The sequence below is a fragment of the Panthera onca genome, chromosome D2 (genome assembly GCF_046562875.1).
Source record: "Panthera onca isolate mPanOnc1 chromosome D2, mPanOnc1 haplotype 2, whole genome shotgun sequence".
In the NCBI taxonomy this organism is placed as follows: Eukaryota; Metazoa; Chordata; class Mammalia; order Carnivora; family Felidae; genus Panthera; species Panthera onca.
The window spans coordinates 36,002,804-36,029,888 of NC_138349.1; the positions used below are offsets into that span (position 1 = coordinate 36,002,804).

A 27,085-nucleotide genomic window follows, 5' to 3' on the forward strand; every position below is an offset into this window, starting at 1 on the left:
CACACTTACTGAATTTCATAAGGCACAGAAATGAATGCTTTAAAAAATTTTTTTTAACATTTATTCATTTTTGAGAGACAGAGACAGAGCATGAGTGGGGGAGGGGCAGAGAGAGAGGGAGACACAGAATTCGAAGCAGGCTCCAAGCTCTGAGCTGTCAGCACAGAGCCTGATGTGGGGCTCAAACCCATGAACTGCGAGATCATGACCTGAGCCAAAACTGGACACTTGACCAACTGAGCCACCTAGGCGCCCCATAACTGAATGCTTTTAAATGCTTTTTTTCATTAATCCTTACAAATTTATGAGGTGATTTCTTTATTACGCTATTTTATAGATGGAAAAACAAGCACAGAGAGGTTAAATAACTTTTCCAGGACCATACAGCTGGTAAGTTACAGAGCCAGGATTCAAACACACCCTGATAAGTCATAACATCCATGTTTTTTCCACTGTCTAATAATGCCAAACCTTCTACCATGTAGGAAAACAAGTAGCAAAACTAAAGCCTAAAGTGCATGGAAGTAGGGGCTGGTAAACTATGAAATGGCAAACAAAACTCAGCAAGGATCGAACAAAATCAATATGTTAGAAAATTAACCCTTTAAATCATAAAACTTTGAGGTAGAAGGTATTTTCAACACATAACGCCCCATTTCCTCACTCTATAAATGAGTAAAAAAGAAGGCTCATGAGCGCTATATGTAATGTCTAAGGTCGCAATGACAATTACTGGTAGTAGTTAACTCAAAAATTCAATTCTTATTTAATATTATAATTTACAATGTGTGGATACCAGGCAGTAATAAATGAGCTACAATTTGAAGGATCCCTCTCTCAATTCAGTACTTTTATTGCTTTTGATTACTTTAGTAGTGGCAGGCAACTGAAACAGAAAGAGACCAGAGTGGATTAGTCATAACAGGTGGTGTTTACATCATTGTCTATAGGGTGACTTTTCTGAACATTTGGCAAAAAACAAAATGGAAGGTGGGAGAGAGAAAGGAAGAGAGGGGGGAAAAATCCTCTGACTCATAGGACTTTAGCCACCAGAACCAAATATACTGCAATATATTCATTAGTTTTTGGAGATGTACTTTTTACGAAGTTCAATGATGTTTATGTTTGTAAAACTGCAACAAAAGCATAGACGAAATGTTCTCTTGTGGGTCTACTTATAAAAATATTAAAAAGTCCTTTTGATGTGCTACTGGACATATCTTTGAAAATTTATTATAGGGATGAGTCTGACATTCCAACAGGGAAAACTGACCAGAAACCCAGAAAAAAACGGTCTCCCATGTATTTCTGCACTGAGTAAAGACACCATGTACCGTGGAGGCTGGATCCTGATGCACAGATGTATTAAAAACTCAAGGAGATTGTAGATGCATTTGCTCTCAGACCCAACAATCCCACTTCTAGGAATATCCTAGAAACACTGGCATATGAACAAAAAGACACGTATAAATTCATTCAGTGTGACGCTGTTTACACTAAAAGAATGGACACAACTCATTAAATTTCTTTTAATATCATCTTATTAAATAAGCTATAGTATGTCCAATACAGGGGAAGAAAACTATAAAAAAGAATAAGGGTGCTCTTTATGTACTGATACAGAAAAACACACAGGATACACGGACTAAAAAAAAATAAGGTGCAAGACAATGCACATGCAGTTACTTTTTCTTTAAGAAAAGGTAGGAAGTGAAAATGTGTATTTGTATTTGATTTCATTTCCATAAAGAAGCACAGGAAAGAATACAACAGACAGCAGGGAGGAATGTAAAACTGAGACGTCCAAAACATAACTTATTTTTTATAGTACTGATTTTTGAAACACACAAATGTGCTACCTATTCAAAAAATTACCTTCAGTATAAAAAATAGAAAGGATAGATAGCCCTTTCCCTCTCCAAAATAGAGGCTTAAGGAGCCTACAGACTAGTAAAGAGACAGATGAATAAACAAATAAATGCAGCAAGGCACTCTGAGTTCACGATAGATGTACTTCTCCCCTAGGTAGAGTTAGGAAAAGTCAAGTCCAAGGTACGCACTCCGACCTAGGGAAAGATTTTGGAGATTTAGTCCAAAATCAGTTCATTCTCCCCAGAAACCTGGAAGTGGGGTCATCTGAGGTTTTGGAGATACTTCTAGGGTAAGATTCCGAAAGCAGCTATTTCAGATCCTTTTCTCTCTCCCAGATGGCAAGTCCTGTGCTGGATTTCTCCTAACAGCTTGTGGCTCGGGCGGCCTCTGAAGCCGCTGTCGGAGAAACCGTGCAAACTCTGTGGTGCTTCACCTGTTCACCTGTGTAGAGGTCGCAGGACCCCGCCACACACGGCTCCGCCCACCATTTGAGCTGAGGACCACTCTGTGTTTCCCAGAGCTATTTCAGAGGGGCAAAGCTCACAGGACGCCTTTCTCCGGAGTTACGCCTAAAACTGCAGAGCTCACGGTGTCACCTCAGGGCTCTTCTAGATTAAACTCACCAAATGCACTGAGCCAGAGAGGGACAGTGACCCTGAGGGAAATGTCAGGGTTCCTGTCTACTCTTTTCTGAATTACCGGAAGTGCAAAGACATTTTAAAAGATACGGGGAGGATACTGCTTCATTTCTTTTAAATCTTTCTGTGCTGTTTAAAGATGTTTTAAATAAGTCTGAAAGGGGACATAACCACTTTAGAAAGGAAGATACAAAAGAATAAGAGAGAAGGTAGTGCTAATCCCCCTCCACCATTACTTACCATTTATATTGTTTCTCTGAAGATGTATCATCCCTAGCAGCTGTTGTAGTAGGTAAAACTCCTACACTTCCCTGATCTCCAAAAGGACAGCCAACTCGACACACATACCTAGTCATGTGATCTCCAGGGAGGAAAGGCATCCCTCAGCTGTTAGGTAAACCCACGCTGGGCTTTTGCAGCTTCTCTAATACCACTTGAAGATCAGATGGGGAGACAAGCTGTTAGAGAATACCCAGCATAGGTCCTGCTACCAGAGGGAGGAAATTGTAATAACTGCCAAGAATGATGCATCTTTGAGGAAACCATCTTACTGGCAAGTAAAAGAGGCTTCCCAAAAGATCAAGGAATTATAAACATGCTTACATGTGTCAGACTTAGTCTAACTTCCCATTCAAGAAAGTAATTCTGTCTACAGCATCCCTGACATATGAACTCCAGGTCATACCTGAATCCAGCCGGCATCCAGACAGAACAGCTAGGAGAAGTCAGCACTAGGAATTCCAAGAGGGTAAAAGAAGTCTGCTAAGAGGTCTTTTCCTCTAGAGTGGTGCATACAAATACTCCAAGTTCAGGTTGGGGCTGAGCCCAGATTCCACATGACTGGCACAGATGAGAGGGCCTCAGACAAGCAGTGGGGTCTCAAACACATGGACCATATTCAGAGTCAACACACCCACCCAAGGAGGAGGCAGGTAGATTGTGGGCAAATAAGTTGGTTCAGACATCAGGATTTTAGTATGGACAGAATGGAATACAGGAATCAGTGTGGAAGCAAAGGCTAATGAATTTGAACAAACAGTCCAAACAAAGAAGGTCACAGCTAATCATGACTTTCTTTTTGACTGTCATTCTCCACAGCAGACATTTCAATGTTCTTAAGGTTCTTGACACTGTTGTGGACTGAACTGTGTCTTTCAAATAGATAGGTTTGAAGATACACTGAAGTCCTAAACTCTAGGACCTGTGAATGTAACCTTGATTGGAAAAAGGGTCTCTGTAGATGTAATCAAATTAAGATGAGGTCATACTGGATTGGGGTGGGCCCTAATTCAATGACTGGCATCCTTACAAGAAGAGGGAAATGTGGACACAGAAAGGCATACACGAGATAATGCCATGTGAAGACAGAGGCAGAGATTGGAGACAGGCATCTCCAAGCCAAGGGACACCAAGGATTGCTGGTAACCACCAGAGGCCGGGACAGAGGCATGGAACACATTCTCTCTCAGAACCTTCAAAAGCAATCAATTCCCCCAATGCCTGGATTTTAGACTTCTAGCCTCCAGCACCTTGAGAGAATAAAGTTCTGTTGTTTTAAGCTATCACGTTTATGTTTTATGTTACAGCAGCAGGAGGAAACTAATATACCCTCCACAGAGAGAAGTGAATTCAAGGTGAGAAGTGAGTTTCCTACTTCCATTTCCTCTTCCTACTTCCTCTCTTCCTTCTAATTCCACAGTGTGAGTAAGAGGTGCTCTTCTCTCCTCACTGGAGCTGACGTCTCAACCCCTACGCTTTGCGTTTTTCCTTGATCCCATCCTCATGCCGCTCACTTCTCTAGTCTACTAGTTCATTTTATTATTCTATGTTCCTACTGAAACTTTAGTCTCCCTCTGTATTAGATCCTTGCCCTTGACAACACTACCCTGCAAGATCCTGCTTTTCTTTCAGTTCAAGCTACTCTAAAGGCAGTCTATGTTGCCCTTACATCCTCGCCACTAGCCCACCCCTTAACTTTTACAATTTGCACTGTCCTCACACCATCCTACTGAAACTGTTCTGTTAAGTCACCCATGCACACCTTAACCAACAAATCTTTGGCTTTGTCTCAGTGCTTACTCATCTTATCCTCACTCAGCAATGACACTATAGACTATATCCTCTCCTTTAATTTTTTCCCCCTTGATTTCTAAGTCACAGCACAACATGATTTTTTCCCTCTTTCAGGACTCGCTTCCTTTTCTTTCACCAACTCTTCTTTCCATGAAGGCATTACGAAAAACCACTTTTGGCTTTCTTTTCCTTTTTCTATTTCTGCCATTCATTAGCTGTGTACATTCAAGCAGGGCAAGTCACTTAAAAGTCTCTGTGGCTTAAGTTTCCTTAGCCTTGAAATGGGAAAAGAATTCCAACATCAGACTGCTGTAAGGACTAAAGGAATTCATACATATGTACAGTGCTTAGAACTGTGAGTGGCACACAGTAAGCACTACATGAAGTTGCTGCTGTGGCTGCTGCTGTTACTGCTTGGGGACATCCACTCCGACAGCCATTTCCTCTGTTCTGAATTCTCTTTGGTTTTACTCTATGTAGTATATACAGGTGACCACTTAACAATGTGGGGGTTAGGGGCAACCAACCCCTCATTCAGTTGAAAACCCAGATATAACTTTTGACTCCCCCAAAACTTAACTACTAATAGTGTACTGTCGACTGGAAGCCTTACCGATAACATAAACAGTTGGTTAACACATATTCTGTATGTCAGATGTATTATATGCTGTAGTCTTACAATAATAAGATAGAGAAAGTAAAATGTTAAAAAAATCATAAGGAAAATATATTCGCTGTACTGTATTTATTTTAAAAATCTGCATATAAGTGGATCTATACGGTTCAAACCTATGTTGTTTAAGAGTCAACTCTACTTGCTAAGAACCTCTAATGGACAAGGTAACTGCCTAGGGCCTGTGGGGATTACAGAGGTATTTATTCCCTCATGGAACATACGGTCTAAGAGATTACAGTATACAAGTGATATTTCATAAGACTGGGAGACTAATAAGAGGTAATAACAAAAGAAAACCTAAATGGAGCGTCAAAGAAGGGAAGAACTGTATCCGGTTGGAGAGAATCAGCAAAGGTTTGGTAAAGAAGTAGTTTGGAAGGACAGGATCTCTGTCAGGTGGAGATGAGGGGAGAGTGCATTCCAGGCAGTGGGATCAAACTGGCAAAAAAACCCCTCTGAGGTAAGGTGTGAGGAGGCATCCAGGAGAAGAGTTGAAATGTAAGTTATATGTAGGGGAAAAGTGGGACATAATGACGAAAAGCTGTCATATTTTGAACATCCTTGAGTGTCATGGTAAAAATTTTTTTTAATTTAATTTTGGAAGCGTTAGGGAATATGAAGATGATATAATAAGAGTTGTATGATTAATGTGATATGATTAATCAGGCAAGAGAAACAAGTCAATCAGGAGTTTCCTCTATCTGTCAGAGGAACAAGAGTTTTGTTGTCAGAAATTGTGGACTGAATTTTGGTTCTGACACTTAGCGGTGACCTCGGCCTAGTCATTTACCCTCTCTGAGCCTGTTTCCTTACTTATAAAATGGTGTTATAAACAGAAACTAAGATGGCCCCCATGAGTCTCAGCTTTCTAATATTCCATCGGGATTACATGACAAAAGGGACTGCAGAGAAATAAGTACTTAAGGTTACTAATTGGTTGACCTTAAAATAGGGAGATTATCCAGGTAGGCAAACCTAATGACTGAGACCTTTAGAGGCAGAGAGTTTTCTCCCACTGGTTGCAAAAGATAAAGTCAGAGAGACTGGAAGCAGGAAGAGGATTCAACACAAGGGCGCCGGCTGCCGGCCTTAAAACAGGAAGCTGTGATACTCCAGGGTCTATGAGCGGAGGTGGAGGGTGCAAGTGGTCTCTAGAAGCTGAGAGCATCCCTGGCTTATGGCCACCAGGGAGGCGGGACGTTGGCCTTACAACTGCAAACAACGAATTCTGCCAGCAGCCTGAAGGTGCCTGAAGGATTCTTCCCCAGGGTCTAGCCCAGCCAACACCTTGTGAGGCTCTGAGTAGAAAACCCTGCCCACCCACCAAGACCTCTGACTTAAAGAGCCATCAGCTAATAAATAGGTGTTGTTTAAAACAATTAGGTTTATGGTAATTTGTTATACAGCAATAGATAACTAATACAACAGGGATTCTAATATCTATTCTATTTTGTGTGACTGCTGTGAGGCTCAAATAAAATAATGTATACACAAATAATACACAAATAAAATTTATAGCTGGTATGCAGTTAACATGTCTCATATACATATCATTTCTCTCAACTCCACTCCCTCATCAAATAGGCTCATTTTCTTTGTTTGTTTAATGGTACCAAACTACAGGTTTATTTTATTTTGTTGTGGGCTTGGGGACTGTGACATAAAGGGCACAAGTGCCTCCTTGGAGTAAGCCTGAGATGACAGAATATGAATTTATGTATGTGTGCACACTGTTGAGTATATAAATAAAGGAAAAAGGAAGTTATCAAAGGCAAAGGTTGATAAATCAGATAATGTAAATACTAACCTGCAAAAGTGTAAATTATTGTGTAAATTAAGTAAAAGTAAATTAAGTAAAAGTGTAAATCAATAGGTCGAGCACTAGTGTGGAATGTCACTTAAAAATCTGTGTAAGAATAATTTATGCCAGGGGTGCCTGGATGGCTCAGTCGGTTAAGTGTCCAACTTTGGCTCAGGTCATGATCTCATGGTTCATGAGTTTGAGCCCCACTTCGGGCTCTGTGCTGACAGCTCAGAGCCTGGAGCCTGTTTTGGATTCTGTGTCTCCCTCTCTCTCTCTCTGCCCCTCCCTGGCTCGCTTGCTCTCTCTCTCTCTCTCTCTCTCTCTCTCTCTCAAAAATAAATAATCATTTAAAAAAATTTTTAAAAAAGAATAATTTATGCCACATGCACCTGATGGACACAATAATTTACCAAAAACTGTGTCCTTAAACATTTCTAGGTTTGTTTTCTTTTGTTTGGATGCAAGGGACATTTAAACCTTTGCAGATTTCTTTTGTTATAGGCCAGGGGAACTCAAAATTATGCAAGTAATGGATGTTTCCTGTGACAAAACAATACAGAGTTGTATAAAGAAATAAAGCATATTTATAATATACACCCAATTCTACTTTTCTGAGAAAACCATTAACTGATTGGTGGGCATCCTTCCATGCCTCTTCATATGCTCAAAGAAGTAAAAAAGGTTTCCCTATTCTTAGAAAATTGGAGTCATATTATGTGTAACTTGGGTTTTTCATTTTACAGTGTATTGTGTGGCTCTTTCTCCTAGACACTTTATATACATATCACATTTTTCTTAATAGAGGCATAGTATTCCAAGCCATCCATTCATAAAAGTGCCAATTTTCACACTCTCTAGACAACATCACAGATATAAATCCTTTCACTCTTTGCAACTGAAGAGGAAAATGTTAACTTCTTGTTATAATTTGTACTTCTTTAAATACAAGTGAGACTGAGCATCCTTTCACATGCGTGTTAACTGCTCACATCTCCTCTTTTGACTGGTCTGCTCATACCCCTCGCCTTTTTTTTATTGCAATATGCCTTTTATTGATTTATTCATAATCTTTATGATTAAGGATATGTTTTTCACCAACTGTGACACTTATATTTTAACTTTATGACTTTTAAAAATTCCTATGGAAGTTTTACATTTTCTTATGTACTCAAACTTGTCAATTTTTTGTTTGATGGCTCTTGGCATTGTTGTCATGCCAGGAGACTGTATAGAAACAACCTCCTGCCTTTTCTTCTAGTATTTTTTAGTTTTAAAAATCTCAAGTTATTATTTTTGATAGGTTAACCAGTCATCCTGATTCCATTTTTTGAATAGCTGAATACCACGTATACACTGCATTTTTACTGTCCGTTTGGCTACTTTTGATGCAAGTAGAATAGCTTTATAATATATGTCCTCTGGAGGAACGGGCTTCCTCAGTGTTTTTGCTTGCATTTTCTTGGACAATGACGCTTCTAGATCACATAGGGTACCATTTTCTTAAGTTCCCCCCCAAAGAACTGCCCAAAATTTGATTAAATGTAGAGAGTAAACCAGGTATACCTGACATCTTTATGATATTCATGACATTTTTCCATCCCACGACCTTTTAGTCTTTTGATAAAGTATTACACTTTTCTTCATGTAGGTTTTGCTTGTTTCCTTTTAGGTTTATTTCTAAGTATTTCATTGTTTTCCATCAAGTCTTCTAATTGATTATTCCTCAAATAAAGGAAATCTAGTGAATTTTCGTATATTTGTTTTGTGTCTGGCTGCCTAACCAAACGTTATTATTCATGAGATTTATATGTCATTCATACCTTACCCTATGTAACAATCGCCTACAAATAACAATTTTGCTTCTTTCTGTAAATATTTATACTGCTTATTTCTTTTTCATACTGTATTAATTAACTTCACCTACCAGATGACTCTTTAATAGTTTGATAATATACTTTCAACCAAAATATACAGACTATGCGTCCTTTTAATTATTATTAATTTACCATTCTTGATGTTAGGGAAAACAAGATGTGTAGGTGAACTTCTGTTTTCAGCAGCTTCTTTCTTCTGGTTAACAGTTGAAATAAAACTGCTAAAAGTGGAAATTTGGCCTTTGGATCCTCTGTCCAAACCCTAAAAATAGAAAAGTTAACATTGCAGCACAATTCCCACTGGCTATATTTAAATTATTTTATTGCAGAAATCATAAACACTTATAACAGAGATTTTAATTTGATGATAGATGTATGATAATAGACAAAATATATAACATTGACTTACCTTTTCTAGGACCAAATTGTTTTAAATATACAATGAAAATAGTCATATCATGCTATAAACTGACAGAGTTTGGAAACAGGGGTATTAACAGTATCTTCCTCACAGGGTTACTGTGAGGTTTCACTGAGATAATGCACATAAAGTAACCGGCATAGCTCCTCGCACAACACGCTCCATTCATGTTAACTGCTCTTTTCATTTTGCATTTAGATAACTTTATTTTTATGAGCTCCACAAATATTATTTCCAATAGGTAACATGCATGTGATACTTCACACATCAATTCATTGAGGGTTTTGTTGTCTTTTGATGCAGCAACTTGAAAAGTTCAGGCAAAAAGATAAACCTTTTATTAGAGTTCATTTCTTTTCAAGCACTGTGACTATACCTTGGGTGTGCCAGAATTTAAAAAGATAATGCTAACATAATAAAGGTCACATGTGAAAAACTCACAGCTAATATCATCCCAAATGGGGAAAAACTGAGAGCTTTTCCTCTACGGTCAGGAACAAGACAGGGATGTGCGCTCTCACCACTTTTATTCAACATAGTACTGGAAGTCCTAGCCTCAGCAATCACGCAACGGAAAGAAACAAAAGACATCCAAATCAGCAGTGAAGAAGTAAAACCTTCACTATTTGCAAAAGACATGATACTATATATAAAAAACCTGAAAGACTCCACCAAAAAAACTGCTAGAACTGAAAAACGAATTCAGAAGTTGCAGGACACAAAATCAACGTACAGAAATCTGTTGCATTTCTACACACCAATAATGAAGCAATAGAAAGAGAAATTAAGGGATTGATCCTATTTACAACTGCACCAAAAATAATAAGATACCTACGAATAAGCCTAATCAAAGAAGTGAAAGCCTCTACTCTGAAAAGTACAAAACACTGCTGAAAGAAATTGAAGATGACACAAGGCAATGGAAAGACATTCCATGCTTGTGGACAGGAAGAACAAATATTGTTAAAATGTCTGTACTACCCAAAGCAATCTACATATTTATGCAATCCCTATCAAAACAGCAACAGCATTCTTCACAGAGCTAGAACAAACGATCCTAAATTTTGTATGGAACCACAAAAGACCCCAAATAGCCAAAGCAATCTTGAAAAACAAAGCAAAGCTGAAGGAGACACAATTCCAGACTTCAAGAAAACCCAGAAATGAACCCACAACCATATGGTCAATTAATCTTCAACAAAGCAAGAAAGAATATCCAATGGGAAAAAGACTGTCCCTTCAACAAATGGTGCTGGGAAAATTGGACAGCAACATGCAAAAGAATGAAACTGGACCACTTTCTTATACCATATACAAAAATAAATTCAAAATGGATTAAAGACCTAAATGTGAGACAGGAAACCATTAAAATCCTAGATGAGAACACAGGCAGTAACTTCTTTGACATCAGCTGCAGCAACTTCTTTCTAGATATGTCTCCGGAAGGGACGCAAAAGCAAAAATAAGCTATTGGGACTGTATCAAAATAAAAAGTTTATGCACAGGGAAGAAAAGAAACAACAAAACTAAAAGGCAAGCTACAAAATGGGAGAAAATATTTTCAAACAACTTATCTGATAGAGGGTTAGTATCTAAAATATATAAAGAATTTCTAAAACTCAGCACCCAAAACATGAATAATCCAATTTAAAAATGGGCAGAAGACATGAAGAGGCATTTTTCCAAAGAAGACATACTGATGGCCAACAGACACATGAAAAGATGCTCAACAGCACTCAAGATGAAGGAAATGCAGACCAAAACTACAATGAGATACCACCTCACACCTGTTAGAATGGCTACAATTAACAACACAAGAAACAATAGGTGTTGGTGAGATGTGGAGAAAGGGGAACTCTCTTGTACTGTTGCAAACTGGTGCAGCCACTCTGGAAAACAGTATGGAGTTTCCTCAAAAAGTTAAGGGGCTCCTGGGTGGCTCAGTCAGTTAAGCGTCTGACTTCAGCTCAGGTCATGATCTCACGGGTTGTGGGCTCAAGCCCCGCGTGGGGCTCTGTGCTGACAGCTCAGAGCCTGGAGCCTGCTTCAGATTCTGTGTCTCCCTCTCTCTGCCCCTCCCCCATTTGCATTCTGTCTTTCTCTCAAAAATAAACATTAAAAAAAATTTTTTAAGTTAAAAATAGAACTACCCTACGATCCAGCAACTGCACTATGTATTTACCCAGAGAATACAAAAATACTAATTCAAAGGGGTACCTACACCTTGATGTTTATGGCACATTATCTACAATAGTCAAATTATGGAAAAAGCCCAAGTGTCCGTTGATTGATGAATGGATAAAGAAGATGTGGTGTATATATACTATGGAATATTGCTCCTTTAATTTGTCTTTCAGTTTCTTTTTTTCTTCTCCTCCTTCCTCATTCACCAAACTGACCTCCATTTGCCTTTTCAGAATCAGCTCATATAACATGTAGCAGAAATGTTTACAATTACCATGGATTCATGCTCCCACTTTCCCTACTCTTTTACAGACAAGTGGGGCCATCTGGCTCATTCTAATGGGGACAAGTAGAAATTTCACTTCCTCATTGCCTAGACTTAGGCTCAGTGAAGACTAATTAGTATTTCTGAGTTAGGATTAGTCTATATAATCCAGCCCATTAAACATATTGCCTAACTAAAGTAGTCTTCTTTTTTTATGTTTATTTATTTATCTTGAGAGAGAGAGAAAGAGAGAGCACATGAGCAGGGAAGGGGCAGAGACAGAGAGAGGGAGAGACAGAATCCCAAGCAGGCTCTGCACTGTCAGCACAGAGCCTGACACGGGGCTCGATCCCACGAACCATGGGACTATGAACTGAGCTGAAATCAAGAGTCGAATGCTTAACTGACTGAGCCCCCCAGGCACCTCTGTAAAGTAGTTTTCTACTGGATGTAGGATATGAATCTGTTTTCAGAATCATAAACAGGATTATGTAGGGTCTTATACAAAACCTATGATGTAATGAGTGGCTCAAGAAATGACTATTCCTGTGATAACACAGTAAAACAAGTCATTTATTGAGTACTTGCTATAGGCTTGGTGCTGTATTATGTACCTTAATATAACATTCCTATGAGGTATGTATTTACACCCCACTTTGTGAATGAGGAAACTGAAGTGCCAAGCCCAAAGCCACAAAGCTGGTAAATGGGGATTCAAACTCTGAATGACTCTGAACTCTCTACCCTTAAATCACCTTATATCAAAGTCTCTCGGTATAGTAGCTATCATTTATTAAGAATCTATCCTGTGACAGTAAGTGTGTTATACCTAACACAGGCTGTTTTCACAACAACCTTTTGTGGCTGACATTATCTTCTTGACTTTTACAGATATATGCTGAATGAAATTCAATAGCTTTAGGAGCAACTCACCTAAGCAGAGGAAATTAACGTTAAAGAGAAAAACTAAGTGTACTTTAAGGAAATATTTGATGTCCTAGCAATCCAGGAAAGACTCAATGTTTTATTTTCCTCTTGCTTCCTCTACCCCTTCTCAATAAAAGAAGGTCCCAAAGAACATTGCTCAGTTCATATGTGGAATCTCCAAATAATAAAAAATAACAACTAACTGATCCTATCAATAAAGCCATTTAACAGTTATCAATTCTAATCTCTAGTAGAATTAGAATACAGATTCCCAAGGAGAGAGAAAATTGGATAAAGAGATAAGACAGTGATATCCAGGGGCGCCTGGGTGGCTCAGTCGGTTAAGCGGTTAAGCGTCCGACTTCGGCTCAGGTCATGATCTCACAGTCTGTGAGTTCGAGCCCCGCATCAGGCTCTGTGCTGACAGCTCAGAGCCTGGAGCTGCTTCGGATTCTGTGTTCCCCCTCTCTCTCTGCCCCTCCCCTGCTCATGCTCTCTCTCTGTCTCAAAAATAAATAAAAACATTAAAAAAAAAAGTGATATCCAATATTTTTCTATAAAACAGTCTTAGTAAATTACATAATTTGCATAATCAAATTCACAAAACTAGTATGTTGATTAGGAAAATAAAATAAAAATAAGCTATATATTTAAAAAGTAAATCATTCCTTACTATAAATATTAGGATACTTAAATAAGAATTTTATTAACTACTAGGGCCAAGTTTGCTTATTTGTATGTTTTGTTCTATAGAATATCTTAAAGGATAGTGGGAGCAAATGCCAAATTTGATGCACTATATATTTCATTTACACATAGTAAGCAATATAAGTAACCAATTTGTAAAATGAGATCAATGAATGGCCTCTCAATAATGGAGCTTTGTTAACTTAGCTTTAAATATCTCTAATAAATTAATATGCAAAGAAAGGTTTTTGTTTTTTCCACTGATAACTGTCAAAGACAGCCGTTATTTAAGACTTAGCAATAGTAGGATTTAGGGAGCAGTGTGGTTGAAATAGAGAATCAGAAGGGGAGAATGGCCCCGTAAGATGAGACTGGAAAAGCAGGCAGAACCATATCATGAAGGCTTCAGGCTATGGAGTAGAGATGATGTGCTGGAAGGAGAAAGGGAAAAATCACCGAGGACTTCTAAGCAGGGAGTGACATGATCATATCTGTATCTTAGAAAAATCACTCTGTCGGCAGTGTAGGCAAGAGGCTGAAGGGACTAATACTAGAAGCTAAACCAGGCCTATCAGAGGAAATCTGAAGTCTGAACCAAGGAAGTCTGAACCAGGACAACAGGAACAGGGAAAGAAGAGGCATGGAGGGCTGGGCCAAAACAATGGCAAAACGTAACAGCTATTTCAGTTCCAAATGTGAAGCATAATGAGAATCACAGAACTCTTCCATAAATTACAAAATAAATAAGGAATGTAAAATGCTCTATTTTAAATTTCAGGAGAACAGGCATACTTTGACAACTCACCAAAAACTTGAAAATTTTAGACTGGGTTTTATAAGACTATGATTCATGAGTGACCGGAAAAGGAATCAATGCTCGCTGCTAGGCAAAAGCATGTTTCTCATGTCAAGATAATGGATATTTTACTAATTGACAGGGTTATCATTATGCCACTGTTGTGTAGCCATTGTTATGCACAACTAATATAAGGACAGAACTGTGGGAAATACAGGCACACCTTCTGTTATGCTTTACTTTATCCTTTTTCACAGATACTGCATTTTTACAAATTGAAGGTTTGTGGCAACTGCATCAAGGAAGTCTATCAGCACCATTTTTCTAATAACATTTGCTTACTTTGTGTCTCTGTGCCACATTTTGATAAGTCTTGCAATATTTCAAACTTTTTCATTATTATTATGGTGATCTGTAATCAGTGATCTTTGGTATAATTGTTTTGATGTATTGTAATTGTTTTGGGGCACCACAAACCATGCCAATATAAGATGGGAAATTTAATTGATAAATGTGTGTGTTCTGATTGTTTCATGGATTGGCCTTTCTCCCATCTCTCTCCCTCTCTTTGGGCCTCCCTGTCTCCTGAGAAACAACAATATTGAAATTAGGCCAACTAATAACCCTACAATGGCTTCTAAGTGCTCAAGTGAAGGCAAGACTTGCATATCTCACTTTAAATCAAAAGCCAGAAGTGATTCTGCTTAGTGAAGAAGGTATTTTGATGCATGAAATAAGCTGAAAATTAGGCCTGTTGCACCAAATAGCCAGGTTGAAAATGCAAGGGAAAAGTTCTTGAAGGAAATTAAAAGTGCTACTCCCATGAACACATGAATGATAAGAAAGCAATACAGCTTTGTGGTTGATATGAAAAAAGGTCTAGTGATCTGGACGGAAGATCAGACCAGCCACAACATTCCCTTCAACTAAAGCCTAATCCAGAGCAAGGTCCTAACTCTCTACAATTCCATGAAGACTGAGAGAGGTGAGGAAGCTGCAGGAGAAAAGGTGGAAGCTAGGAGAGGTTGGTTCATGAGGTTTAAAGAAAGAAGCTGTCTCCATAACATAAAAGTGCAAGGTAAAACAGCAAGTGCTAATGTAGAAGCTGCAGAAGTTATCCAGAAGATCTAGCTAAGGTTAATTCACGAAGGTGGCTGCACTAAACAACAGATTTTTCAGTGTAGACGTAACAGCCTCCTGTTGGAAGAAGATTCATCTAAAACTTTCACAGAGAGGAGAAGTTAATGCCTGGTTTCAAAAGACAGGCTGACTCTCTTCTAGGAGCTAATGCAGCCGGTGATTCTAAATTGAAGCCAATGCTCATTGACCATTCTGGAAATTCTAGGGCCCTTAAGAATTATGCTAAGTCTACTCTCCCGGTGCTCTATAAATGGAATAACAAAGCCTGGGTGACAGCACATCTGTTTACAACATGGTTTACTGAGTATTTTAAGCCCACTGCTGAGACCTACTATTCAGAAAAAAAAGATGCATTTCAAAATATTACTGCTCATTGACAAGGCACCTGGTCACTCAGGAACTCTGATGAAGATGTACAAGGCATCGAATATTGTTTCCATGCCTACTAACACAACATTCTACAGCTCATATATCAAGGAGTCATTTTGATTTCTAAGTCATATCTAAAAAATACATTTCATGAAGCTATAGCTGCCATAGACAGGATTACCTCTGATAGGCCTGGGCAAAGTCAACCGAAAACCTTCTGGAAAGGATTTGCCATTCCAGATGACATTAAGAACATTTGTGACTAATGGGAAGAGGTCAAAATATCAGTATTCACACGAGTTTGGAAAAAGTTGACTCCAACCCTCATGGGAGGACTTTGAGGGGCTCAGGACTTCACTAGAGCGAGATGTGGTGGAAAGAGCAAGAGAACTGGAATCAGAAGTGGAGCCCAAAGGTGGGACTGAACGGCTGCGATCTCACGATAAAACTTGAACAGGTGAGGAGTTGCTTCTTATGGATGAGTAAAGAAAGTGGTTTCTTGAGATGGAATCAACTCCTGGTGAAGATTGTTGAAATGTCAAGAAAGGATTTAGATTATTACGAAAACTTAGTTGATAAAGCAGCAGCAGGGTTTGAGACAAATGACTCTCATTTTGAAAGAAATCCTACTGTGGGTAAATGCTATCAATGAGCATCAGAGGCCGCAGAGAAATCATTTGTGAAAGGAAAGCTAATCGATGCAGCAAACTTCACTGTTGTCTTAAGAAACTGCCACAGACACCCCAACCTCAAGGCAAGACTGGGGTGCTTGGGTGGCTCAGTTGGTTGAGTGTCTGACTCTTGATTCTGGCTCATGGGATTGAGCCCCATGTTGGGCTCCACACTGAGTGTGGGATTCTCACTCTTCCTCTGTCCTTCTCCCCATCCTTTAAAGAAAATAAGTAACAAGGCTTTGCTTAAAAAAAAAAAAAAGGCAAGACCCTCCACCACGAAAAAGATTACAACTCACTGAAAGCTCCAATGATGGTTAGCATTTTTTAGCAATAAAGTATTTTTAATTAAGGTATGTGTATTGATTTTTAGATATTATGCTTTTATACACTTAATAAGCTACAGTATAGTGTCAACATAATTTTATAGGCACCGGGAAACCAAAAAATTCATTTGACTCACTTTATTGCAATATTTGCTTTATCGCAGTGCCCTAGAACTCAACCTACAGTATCTCTGAGGCATGTATGATTAAGCTGACAAAGAAGAGAAGGAGTCAACAGCCAAAGAGATATGAAATCCAAGAAAAGGTGATGTGTTAAAAACTAAGGGAGGATAGGGGCGCCTGGGTGGCTTGGTTGGTTAAGCGTCTGACTTCAGCTCAGGTCATGATCTCACACTCCGTGAGTTCGAGCCCCGCGTCAGGCTCTGTGCTGACAGCTCAGAGCCTGGAGCCTGTTTCAGATTCTGTGTCTCCCTCTCTCTCTGCCCCTCCCCTGTTCATGCTCTGTCTCTCTCCATCTCAAAAATAAATAAACGTTAAAAAAAAATTAAAAAAAAAAAACAAAAAAAAAAACTAAGGGAGGATAAAGTTTCAAGAAAAAAGTGATCAACGATGTTAAATGATGGAGAGTGGTTAGGTCTGAAATGAGCCTACTAGAATGAGCAAGTGTGAAATCTAGGGGACACTGGAGACAACAAATTCAGGGAAGGCAGTGGCAGAAACTATATGAAATGGACTGGTGAATGAATGGGAAATTTGGGATGTAGGCAATGAGCAGGGATTGCTCTGTCCAGAAGCTTCATAGCAGGGGAGAAAGGCCAGTGGCTGGAAAGGTACAAAGGTTTGAGGGAAGATACACCGAGCATGTTTCATGGCTGCCAAATCCAATGTTTGCTTCTGTTGACCCCATAGCATTACTGCTATTCTTTGTGCAGGGATGGCCAAGGATGGGAGCGGAGACAGGCACTCAACCAAAAGGCAGCCATCTGTAGCCTATGTGGCTACACATTAGGTTACCTGACATAAAGGGCATCGATGCTTCCTAGCATTTCATCAGAAGGTCTTTCCAGATTTCAGATAAAGGAATATGGAAAAGAGAGCCCAGCCAAGAGTAAGAGAACAGCAGAGGCACAGAAAGTAGCCAGTCTCTCTTCCACTTTGCTTTCTGGTTCTGATATGCATGCATGTATCATTGCAATAAATCCCCCTTTTTCTTTTCTTTTTTAAAAAATTTTTAATGTTTATTTTTCAGAGAGAGACAGAGCGTGAGTGGGGGAAAGGCAGGGAGAAAGGGAGACACTGAATCCAAAGCAGGCTCCAGGCTCCAAACTGGAGCCCAATGCGGCACTCAAATCCATGAACTGCGAGATCATGACCTGAACCGAAGTCGGATGCTTAACTGACTGAGCCACCCAGGCGTCCCCCACCTTTTTCAAAAAGGAGGCATATTTGGCCTTACTTTCTGCTCCTTCTAATAAAAAAACCTTAAATGACATGAAAAAAAAAAATCCTTGGTCTCGTAAGTCTCTCGTTTGTAAGACAGCTGTGTTCTTGATACCTTATACTTAGATGACATGGGATAAATCGTGGACCGTTTTACAGGTTGACAGTACACTACAGATTAACAACAGCCAACTCTCAAAACAGCCGCTGCCCCACACTCTTGTCCAAGACATGAGAGAACTCTTACACGAAACCAATACTTTCATGAGAAGAAACAGGGCAGCATATTGTGCCATGTAAACTAAAAATCAGAGAATCAACTCAACAAGCTACTGGGTATTAATTGACATCAAACATCAGACTAAATTAAAGGTTAGAGATCATTACTTTTTGAGTCATCTAAGAATTGGATCTACCACAACTATTACATCTGGTTTCGTGAGGAGTTTCGGAAATGCGATCTGTGAGTCCTACAGAAGGAGAACATTAAGGATGAAGTCCTGGAATGTGGCCAGCCTGCAAACAGTGGGCTGGATGTGTTGAAGAACACAGAGTAGCAGGATACCCAACCAGCTGTTACAGATTGAAGATAAGCACAAATGGGGGGGGGGGGGGGGGGGGGCAGGGAACAGCAAGAATTCATTGAGGAAAAAACTCAAAATATTTAAACCTGGTATAGCAAATAATAGACTTGACTCTCTAGGCAGAGGCAACTGTGAGTTCAACGAACAGCAGAAAAATTTTTACGCAGTAATTATATAACTAATCAAAGATTACATTTCACAAGTACCTAACATTGACCTCAGTGGTCTCTATAATCACAAGCAATTTCAAAAAATGGAAATAAAAAATACTTAGACAAATAGACAAAAACTGCTCTGCTCCTGTTAACATATAATACTGTCAACTTTATTTTAAATTTTATTTTAATACAAATTCCTATTTTCAACTTTTACTGAGGAACAAACTACCCCTGAGTTAAATTTCTGATTTCTTTACCATATTTCTCATCAGATACTAATAAAAAGGACATTCATAGTTTTCCATAATAGCTTTTGTGCTGAATACCAAGTTCCACCATATTCAAGATTGTGATAAAATTTACCTTGCTCATCCTCTAATCCCCAAAAGCTGCTGTACAATATAAAACATTTTTGTTCACATTCTAAACCAATCATTGATAAAATAATCCTTGCTGGCTCTGTTTCATCATGAAACATTTTCAAGCCATAGCATCTCACCACTATGTTAGACTGAATTAAAATTGAATTTCTCTACCTACAAAACTCATTATTCATCCATAACATGGTTCAACCTACTAGTTTTGTGAACAAGCTGGAAATGCTTGCATTTTAAACTGTATCAAGTGAAAATTAATGTTACATTCTAGCTATTTAGATGGGTCAACTGGCCGAAATTTTACTCACGGAAGAGACCAACACTGCAAATGTACAGCTAGATGAACTTGACACAGAGCTCCGCGGATACATAAGCTCTGGATGCAGAGCTGTCGCAGGGGTCCAGTCAACAGGACATGCTAGATTACATTCAGTATCGTCTATCTGACATGTACATGATGTATTTTAGAAAATGCTCCATACAATAAACAACATCTGGACATTCTAAAATGTGCAATAACACTTCGTTAGTTGGAAAACACACTTATGTAGAATACCTGTCATCAATAATGCCAAATAAAGAACCAAGGGAATTCAACCTGTGTCTCCAACTTTCTGGTCGGAGAATCCCTTTACCCTCTTAAAAATTATTGCATGTATTAATTCCTTTTAAGAGAACAATAAACCCATTTGTGGAAAATATTATTTTCCCAAACAAACAAACAAACCTCTTAGTGAGAAGAGTGCCATTGTTTTACATTTTGCAAATCTATTTTTTAACATCTGATTTCACAGAAGACAGCTGGATTCTTCTACCTGCTTCTGTGTTCAATTTGTTGCAATACCAAGTGTCATGTATCCTCTAGAAAACTACACTCTACACTCCGATGCTACACTTAGTATCATCACAGAAGTAGTTTCCACCTCATGTATCTCTACAAGGAGGAGGAGGAGGACACTCTGAGGATTGCAACAATAGGCATTCAAACTAAGAATGAATTTAAGGAATCTTGGGAGGACAAGAAGATATTCTCTAGATCTGCACTGCTTAATATGCCCATTTGCTGGAGCATATACTCCATTTGCTAGAGGGAGCTACTGAGTACTTGAAATGTGCTAGTCCAAACAGATAATCTATGAAGTATAAAATACACAATTTTCAAAGACTTAGTACGAAAGAGAGGCAAAGTCTCTCAGGAAGTGTCTATATTGGTTAAATACCGAAGTGTAAGTTTCTGGATATGTTGGGCTAAATAAAATATATTATTAAAAGTAACTTTTCCTCTTTATTTTTACTCTTTTTAATGTAGCTATTAGAAAGTTTTTAATTGCATGTGTGGCTCACATTATATTTCTACTCGACAGAGCTGATCCAGACAGATGAAAACATACTTTCCTAAACTAGACTCAATACAACATACAACCTTAGGAAAAAGAAAAGAACTATTATTCTGATTCAGAATATCCCTGCATCACTTTTGGCTGGAAAAGTGGTAAATATAAATGCAGTATAAAATATAGAAAAAGAACGAAAGATTATCTAAATGGATAAAAACTGAGTTTCTTGCATTGGTGATTTCTGATATGCATGTAGGGATAACAGCAATCTATACTTTGGGCCGTGCCTCACTGAAATTTATTTTTCAAGTCCAAAGATAAATATTTCAGCAACAGTTTAAGTGCTCCTAAGGTAACGCATGTATCATTCAGTATTAAGGAGTCCGGGGACTACCTATCATGCATAGAAAAACTACTTTACAAAAGATTAAGTGACTTTCTATGATACTGAGCAAAGGTCACCATATCAAAAGGCAGGTGAACATATGTACATTTATATGTTTTAAGTTAATGGGGTGCCTGGGTGGCTCAGTCGATTAAGGGTCTGACCCTTGATTTTGGTTCAGGCCATGATCTCATGGTTTGTGAGTTCGAGCCCCACGTCAGGCTCTGTGCTGACAGCTCAGAGCCTGGAGCCTGCTTCGGATTCTGTGTTTCCCTCTCTCTCTGCCCCTCCCCTGTTCTTTCCCTCTCAAAAATAAACATTAAATTTTTTTATATGTTTGTTTTAAGTTAAAATAAAAAGCATTTAAGATTCTCTGCTTTATCAATTTTTTTTTTTTTTTTTTTAATAGAAACTGACCTAAACCACCAGTTAGGGACACATCAGATGAGAGGTCTCAATTGTATTTAGTCTACAAAGGAGACTATTTTAAGCCCTGTTACTGGATAAAGACATTTTGTTTTTCTTTTTTTTTTTTTTTTTTTTTTTCCACAGTTCCCTATTAGGATGCTGCGTTATAAAATCAGAAGTGCTAACTTTGCTCTATAGCCTTCTATTAAGATGTGAAAAGTTAGCTACTTGCAAGGTGTGAACTTCCCTCCCAAACTAAGTAGCACCAGTCCAAGTGGAATTGCTTTTCTTAAGTGACATAAACCAATTCTTTCAAAGGAGACTAGGAATAAGGATGTGGATTCTGAAACAAAATCTTGACACCAGAAAAGTCACAATGCAATTAATTAATCTTATAAATAACTGAAAAGTAATCCGACTTAATATAAAAGAAAGGTTAGTCCTGAAGCTCAGAAAATTCAGTATTCACTTATCAGGAAAGCAAGGTGGCATGGGAAATTTTATTCACATATCTTACAACATAGGAATAGAAAAAAAATTTTCATCAACAGATTATCTTTAGACAGTAAAATACTACTTTTAAAATGTCTGATTTGATGCAATCGCAATTCCTCAACCAATTTGCTATTCTTTAATAAAAACATGTGGATCAAAAGCAAGGTAATTTGAAAGAGAGCTCTTTTTAATGACTAGGCTCAGACTTCAGACAGACTTTTCAATTCAGTTGAATTAGTAAAATTTCAATAATTTCTAATTTAAAAAATTTTTAAAAATGTTTTATTTATTTTTGAGAGAGAGAGACAGAGTACGAGCAGGGGAGAGGCAGAGAGAGCAAGAGACAGAATCCACAAAGCAGGCTCCAGGCTCCGAGCTGTCAGCACAGAGCCCTACATGGGGCTCCGACCCATGAACCACAGGATCATGAGACCTGAGCCGAAGTCGGACCCTTAACTGACTGAGCCACCCAGGCACCCAGGCAATAATTTCTATTTTTAAGAGGCATATTCATTTACTACAATCATTTCCCCAAAGATGTTTTTTGATTGCATACGAAAATGTCACTAAGTTACAAATATCAACTTAGGAACAACTTGTTATTCATATAAGGCGTAGCAGTCTAACATTTTTGCAAGGCAAGACCAGAGAAAAAGTAGGGAAATCAAAAATCAAAGCTTCCCAGAGCCTTCTCAGCTCCATCTACTTCCTCACTTGTCTTCTGTTGATCCTTCTCTACTCTCTCTTCCTCAACTCAAACTCAAAATAAGTTAATTTCCAAACACTATGCCAAAACAAGCTGCTGCTCTGGCAACACTAGCTGTATCCCTTTGTGAAGCTATTTCTTTTCCTCTCCAAAAAGAAATTCACGTGAACCCAGGCATACACCAGCCCTGAAGAGTTCAGAGGACGCGTGAGGTCCTTTAATTCAGTGTGTGTGAGTGTCTGTGTGTGTATGTGTGTGTGTGTGGTGCCTACGCACAGAAGGAAAGGAGAAAGAAGACAGGGTAATACGGGGCTTGATACACAAAGTTGTGAAGGAAAGTACCAAAGCCACAGGATGGACTTAGAAAGGGCTGGCTTACAAACAGCTTTCCAGCGACAGATGTTGGTTTGCAAATAATAATAATAATAATAATAATAATAATAATAATATCATCCAACATTTATTCAGCTCACTTTGTCAAGCCTCTTTCCTAAATGCTTTTTGTGTATTAATTTAGTCTTCTCATTTCCCCTGTGAAGAAGATTCAGAATCATATAAGGCACTTTTGGAGGTTCCCTGGTTCACAACGCACAACGACCACTTTTCTCCAATTGTTAAATATAGTCAAATTACTCACGTCCTAACATTCTGAATTAGTTATGAATGAGAGAATAAGCAGGCAACTACATAATGGCTGTGCAGTTAAAAAAATTGACAAACAGACTTTACAACCCACTCAAAATTAGAGACACCCTGGATATGTGTTTATATAGCTATAGCCCTTCCTTTTTACATCTCAAGACTCTCAGATTATTTTTCTCTAATTAGACTGCTTTATTTTACATAGAAGTTAATGATATATTCACACCATCACGAAAACTGACACTATCAGATATCCTTGAACACATCTTTCTCCTCCATAATAGTTCTAGCTCCAGTAACAAAATTTTGAACAAACTTGTCACTGGACCATAACCTCTTTTCAAAAATAACAAATACTGCTGTAGGTTTTTTGAAGCACACTGCCCCTCACCAGCAATACAGTATGTGGAAAGAGCATACTATAGAGTTTTTGAGTCAGAAACATCTCAATTTTAAAACCAACTCTGCTCCTAACCGGCCATTTTACCCTCCAGCAAGGAACAGGTAACCTCTCTCTCAGATTCCTTTTCTGTGAAATAAGATTATCTTCCTCACCATCACAGTGGTTGTGGTGACTGTTTTTGGTTGCAATCTGACTAAACAAGAGACACAGGGAAAATGCTTAGTGTAGAGTAGGTACTCAAATACTAGCTATTATTTATATGACTTATATGTATTAAGCATACACATATATGATGTATTTTTGTGATATCTGTTGTTTATTCAATTGCTTAAAATACCTTCGGCACCACAGCCTTCACTCTTTCCTGTCTCACCTCTTGTTTAGAACAAGATGGACAAAGGGCACAAGATTCTCCATATGTTAGATTGTTCCGAACACTAGATGGGACAGAGTTTATGTGAGTTTATACACATCATTTGGAATGATGTTGGCTGGATTACCTTTTTATGTAAACATGTTTCTCTGAGAGAACCTGTCTGGAAACTGCAGAATCCTTTTATGTATCAATCTTCCTTCTTTTTCATTCTGTTGTCTAATAAGGTTCCACATCACTCGGGTTCCTCCATCCCTTACCGTTATCACGTGGCCACCACCTGAGTGGATGCACCTGTCATCTTGGGTACCAACTATAAAGCTCCTTCCTTTACACTCTTCCTCCTCCTGTCCATGCTATCGCTAATCACCACCATGGATTTCATTATGTCATTCATTCTCTATTTAAGCAACTCCAGTGGCTTCCCACTAACCATGGACAAAAAAAAAAAAAAAAAAAGTCCATACTTCTGTGCCTAGTGATCTGGCTCCAGCCCCCATGCAATCTTACTTACCTCCCACAAGTTCCCAGCACGCTTCCATTGGACTCGCTGTATGGCTCCCTAATGCTTCTCTGTAAGCCTTGTTCATGTTGTTTTCCCCACTGGAGTACTTTTCCCACTTTCTTTTGCCCATCCAAATCCTATCATCCTTCAATGGCCAGCCAGCTTAAATAATTACCTTTACTTCCAGGCCTTTCTTCACAGTTCTGCACACATTGATTTCCTTACTCTGGTCTCCTATGGGGCAAATTGTTTCTATGGCTCACTGTGACTTCTACACATTGCTTTGCTTTGTTATGTTTCTATGTGTTAGCCCTGCCTACCCCGAGGCAGGAATGTTTTTAAACCTTGTTTTTATGTTTTCTTAGCATCTAGCCCAAAGCTAAACATAATAGGTGTTTAATAACTGGTAGTTACATTTTGGCTAGTGGTTCCACTAAGCCCATTTATACACACCTCATAGAATGTGTACAAACTTCTCATTCCTGCTACTGATTTCCTATCAAATCTTCTCCACAAACTTTGTGCTTTCCTCAAAACCTTCCCTCACCTTCCACCTACTTGACAAGTCTCCTGGCCCTCACTGTGGGCAAACTTCTCTTTGAAATCCTAAACTGATTTCCCCATTTCCCTTCACCTTCTTGACCTGATTAAAGCTAACTCTTGCTAGAACCCATTCCACTCCTTGCCACCCTATCCTGTGGAGAACCTCCTCCCTTTTCCTGTTCATCTGATTTAAATGTTGAAGTAGACAGTCAAACTCATCCTCACCACCACTCATTTCTGCTCTTCCTTTGACCACTTTCTTCTCCCCCATTCACCATATTTTTCTAACTTCCATTAGCAACTACAGTAGCAACTAATTTGCAATCTTCTCCTCCACTCTAATCCATCAGTCTCCGTATATTCAGTGTTCACACCACCAGCCTTTCGTATCCACGCACTATTTCCAGTTCCTTGGGCTCGTCATCTCTGCAGATCTGCACGACCTCGCCACACAAACCACGCACCTTGATGGTTCTCTCAGGGCTCTATCCTGAGCCTCTCGAGCATCCTAGAGCCACTTTAACCACCTTTTCTCTCAGTTCTCCCACCACCCCTGGTTTCTGCTGTGCCTCATTCATTTAATCCATACCTTTCACCAGTCCATTTCAAATACTGCTCTACAAACTAAGTAGACTTGAAGCAATGTAGTTAAAACACAGATTCCATGGAGCCCTTAATTCAGTACATAAAACATCAATTTTTCAATCTTAGCTACATGTGAGAAGTAAAAAGAAGCCTGAGATTGATTTCACTGGCTTGCATTTGAAACCGGGCAATGATGGCTCTAACAGCTCCCCAGGCGATTCTACGGTGCAACAAATGTTGAAAACCCGCGCTGTGGAGGGAGACCTGGGAATTAGGATTTTGACGTGCTACCAGGGGAACTCTGGTCAGTCAGGTTTGAGACCACTGTGTTAGGCACTTCCTGGCTAGAATGGGCTTCCTTCACACTTCAGGGGTCTTAGGATCAATCACTTTAGGGCTCTCTTTCCAGCACCCTGAAGCCCACTCCTGCACATTTCTTTAAACTTCCAGGATATAGTCCCAACTCCTCAGGCTTCATTAGGGTCTTCATAATCTGACCTTCTACTTATTCTAGGGAGCTGTCACTCTGAATTATTTCCAAACTCCCACAAAAACGTGACGGAATGATTTTTGGAAAAAGCCAATAATGGAGGGTTACATTAATTGAATCATGAACTCAGTCTACATAGACAGAACTGATCACCTGGGGCAAAAAAGAATCACGAAAATAGCCCAGAGAAAAAAGTTACTGATGGCAATCAGGTTCCTAAGCAAACTTCCAGAAGCTCCATCTAATCCACAATGGAGGCTGAAAAAGAACCAAACAGGCCACAAACTGTCTTTCCCTGCCCCTCCACACCAAGGCCTTCCCCACTTGCTGGTGAACTGAGACATCATCCCAGCTCTCTTGCCCTCTGGAGAACCAAACACATATTTTCTTCAATTTTCTTTAACTTCTGTAATTCAAGGTTAAAAAAAAAAAAAAAGCTTACTGAACTCTATTCTTCTGTTTGACTAGTGGTAAAAGCCCATAATCCTTTATTCACACTTCCGAAACCCCATAAGCTATTAAAACGGAAAGGCTTTTGTAACTCATATGGTGATGAAACATGTACCTGACCTGAACTCTTTGACAATCCAACCTGATCTGAACTGATCTGACGCTATTTATACTTAAGTCTGACTTCACCTCACTTAGTGGGAACAAACATACATTACACTGCAGAACTACTGACATGTTGATTATAGGGAACTGGCCAGGACCCCACTTGTGGATATTATACATGACCTATATACCAAATTACCTTCCTAAAAATCTGAAAATTTCTGAATTCCAAGGGTTTCAGGAAACAGTCTGTAGTCCTGGGTCCGTACTATCAATTTCTCCAAGTTTTTGTTACAAGCCTTCAATTTTTCAGCCACACTGAGATAAATATGTTTTGGGGAGGACACTCACTTGAGGACCCACATTCATGTAACTGTTTCTCATAAGTATATGCATTCATTGTTTTAAACAACCG

At 38.9% G+C, this 27,085-nt stretch overlaps 1 protein-coding gene across 5 annotated transcripts in view; it reads right to left on the reverse strand.

The window, feature by feature from the left end:
* The window catches only part of HECTD2 (HECT domain E3 ubiquitin protein ligase 2), a 91,937-nt gene that overhangs the window by 49,240 nt on the left and 15,612 nt on the right, over positions 1-27,085 (reverse strand). For all 5 annotated transcript variants that reach the window (XM_060642046.3, XM_078434583.2, XM_078434582.2 and 2 more), the window contains exon 2: positions 9,070-9,199. Coding sequence is in view for 4 of the 5 variants with exons in the window: in XM_078434583.2 (XP_078290709.2) it covers positions 9,070-9,199 (130 nt within the window). In the remaining variant the exon portion in view is untranslated. The remainder of the gene's footprint in view (positions 1-9,069; positions 9,200-27,085) is intronic.